Source organism: Amblyraja radiata, chromosome 6 (assembly GCF_010909765.2).
Source record: "Amblyraja radiata isolate CabotCenter1 chromosome 6, sAmbRad1.1.pri, whole genome shotgun sequence".
Taxonomy (NCBI): Eukaryota; Metazoa; Chordata; class Chondrichthyes; order Rajiformes; family Rajidae; genus Amblyraja; species Amblyraja radiata.
Genome location: NC_045961.1, coordinates 135001 through 137380, shown reverse-complemented (window position 1 = coordinate 137380; position 2380 = coordinate 135001). Strand labels below are relative to the sequence as shown.

General features: G+C 48.0%; 1 protein-coding gene across 1 annotated transcript in view; it reads left to right on the top strand.

Moving 5' to 3' along the window:
- The first annotated feature begins 596 nt into the window (after positions 1-596).
- The window catches only part of lrrc32 (leucine rich repeat containing 32), a 23862-nt gene continuing 22078 nt past the window's right edge, over positions 597-2380 (top strand). Inside the window, exon 1 of the mRNA XM_033022136.1 lies at positions 597-1011. Within this exon, the coding sequence (XP_032878027.1) occupies positions 948-1011 (64 nt within the window). The 5' untranslated portion in view covers positions 597-947. The remainder of the gene's footprint in view (positions 1012-2380) is intronic.

Here is a 2380-nt window from a genome sequence, read left to right as displayed (position 1 = left end):
AACAATCTTATATGTTTCAATGAGATTCCCTCTCATTCTTCTAAACTCCAGAGTGTACAAGCCCAGCCACTCCACTCTCTCAGCATATGACAGTCGCGCCATCCCGGGAATTAACCCTGTAAACCTACGCTGCACTCCCTCAATAGCAAGAATGTCCTCCCTCAAATTAGGGGACCAAAACTGCACACAATACTCCAGGTGTGGTCTCACTAGGGCTCTGTACCTCAGAAGGACCTCTTTGCTCCAATATTTGATTCCTCTTGTTATCAAGGCCAACGTGCCATTCGCTTTCTTCACTGCCTGCTGTACCTGCATTCTTACTTTCATAGACAAGGAAACCCCAGATCCCATTGTACTTCCCCTTTTCCCACCCTGACGCCATTTAGATAGGTCAGGTTCAGAGGGCTAAGAGTCAAGTGCGGTTAGGTGGGACTAGTGTAGATGGGACATGTTGGCCGGTGTGGGCAAGTTGGGCCGAAGGGCATGTTTCCACGCTGTATCACTCCACGACTCTATAAACCTAAGCCTAGGGTAACGGGGCAAGCCCGCGTACTGCATTGCAGATGTGATCTTCCGAATAGCCTGTAACAATGAAGGGGGAAAGGCTTGGAGGCGCCGAGTTAGGAAACGCCCTGAAATCCCTTTGGATCCATTTCCTTTGCCGTTTGAGTTTCCTGTAATGTAAGCGGTGAAAATAAAACGAGGCACCGAATTAACGCCGGCCCTAATATCCCAATCCCTAAACTCGAGAATTTCTGGAACGCAATCTTCCTAATATGGGGCGAGATTCCGCGCCCAGTGAGGAAGAAGTGCTCCTGGCTTCTCCCCTCCTCTAGTGACCAGTCAATGGGATGGGATCGACGAGCGGAGAAATCCGCCTTCCTTCGTGTTATATGGGTCTCAGAGTTAAGACTTGAGACTTTAGGGACAGACGCCAAAGATGTGAGATGTTAAAGCGAGGATTTCACTTCTCACTCCCCACACTCTCCATCGAATCTGCCTCCAAGCCAGGTAACAACTTTTCTAATTATTCTCAACTATTCCTGTCTGTCTTGTTTGCTGTATATTTTGGCTGTTCCCTGATTTTTCTTGTCCATTTCCCAACCTCCAAACTATGCCAAACTCAAATCTCCGTTTACAATTGAGTGTTGCTAGACTTTTCAAACGAACCAAAATGCATCTTAAAGCTATCTCGACCCGCGCTCACTGAAATGTACTTGTTGACACTCCGCGGTTTAGGGTTGTTTTTTTTTTTAACACAAGTAGCCAAAACAAGTAACGAAAGAAACTGAAGCTGGAAGAAGGGTCGCGACCCGAACTATCAGCCAACCATTCCTTCTCTCCAGAGATGCTGCCTGTCCCGCTGAGTTACTCCAGCTTTTTTTGTGTGTGTCTATCTTCGGTGTAAACTAGCATCTGCAGTTCCTTCCTACACAACAGAAGAAACTGCACCGATTTCTTGCTGATAAACTGATATGAACAAATCACAATAAGTTGTTTAAGAGAGAACTGCAGATGCTGGAAAAAATCGAAGGTGGGCAAAAATGCTGGAGAAACTCAGCGGGCGAGGCAGCATCTATGGAGCGAAGGAAATAGGTGACGTTTCAGGTCGAGACCCTTCTTCAGTCACAATCAGAATGCTTTCTTATACTGAATGACAAAGCGCTGGAGGAACAGCATCTATGGAGGGAATGGACTGGAGAAGGGTCCCGACCCGAAATGTCACCTGTTCCTTTTTTTCTCCAGAGATGCTGCCTGTTCCACTGAGTTACTCCAGCACTCTGTGTCTGACTCTCTCGAGTTTAACGTTCAGACATACAGGAAGCTACAGAATCCACGCTGATCATTGATCACCCGTTCACACTACGTTATCTCACTTACTTATCTAACGCACACCACCGGCGAGGAGACACTTTTTCATGAAGAGAGTTGTGCGTGTGTGGAATTCTCTGCCTCAGGTGGAGGCCGCTTCTCTGGATACTTTAAAGAGAGAGCTCGATAGGGCTCTTAAAAATAGCGGAGACAGGGATTATGGGGAGAAGGCAGGAACGGGGTACTGATTGTGGATGATCAGCCATGATCACATTGAATGGCGGTGCTGGCTCGAAGGGCCGAATGGCCTACTCCTGTACCTATTGTCTATTGTCAATTCACAGAAGGTCAATTAACTCACAACCCCGCACAACCGGAGGAGACCCACGCGTTCACAGGGTAAACTCCACACCCGAGGTCAGGATCGAACCCGGGTCTCTGGTGCTGTGAGGCAGCTGCTCTACCAGCTGTGTGTCACCACACTATTCCATTACAGGGAGGGAGTACTACAGTCAGTCTGAAGGTAGGTGCAAGACCCGAAACATCGTCTACAGTCCTTCCCCTCCAC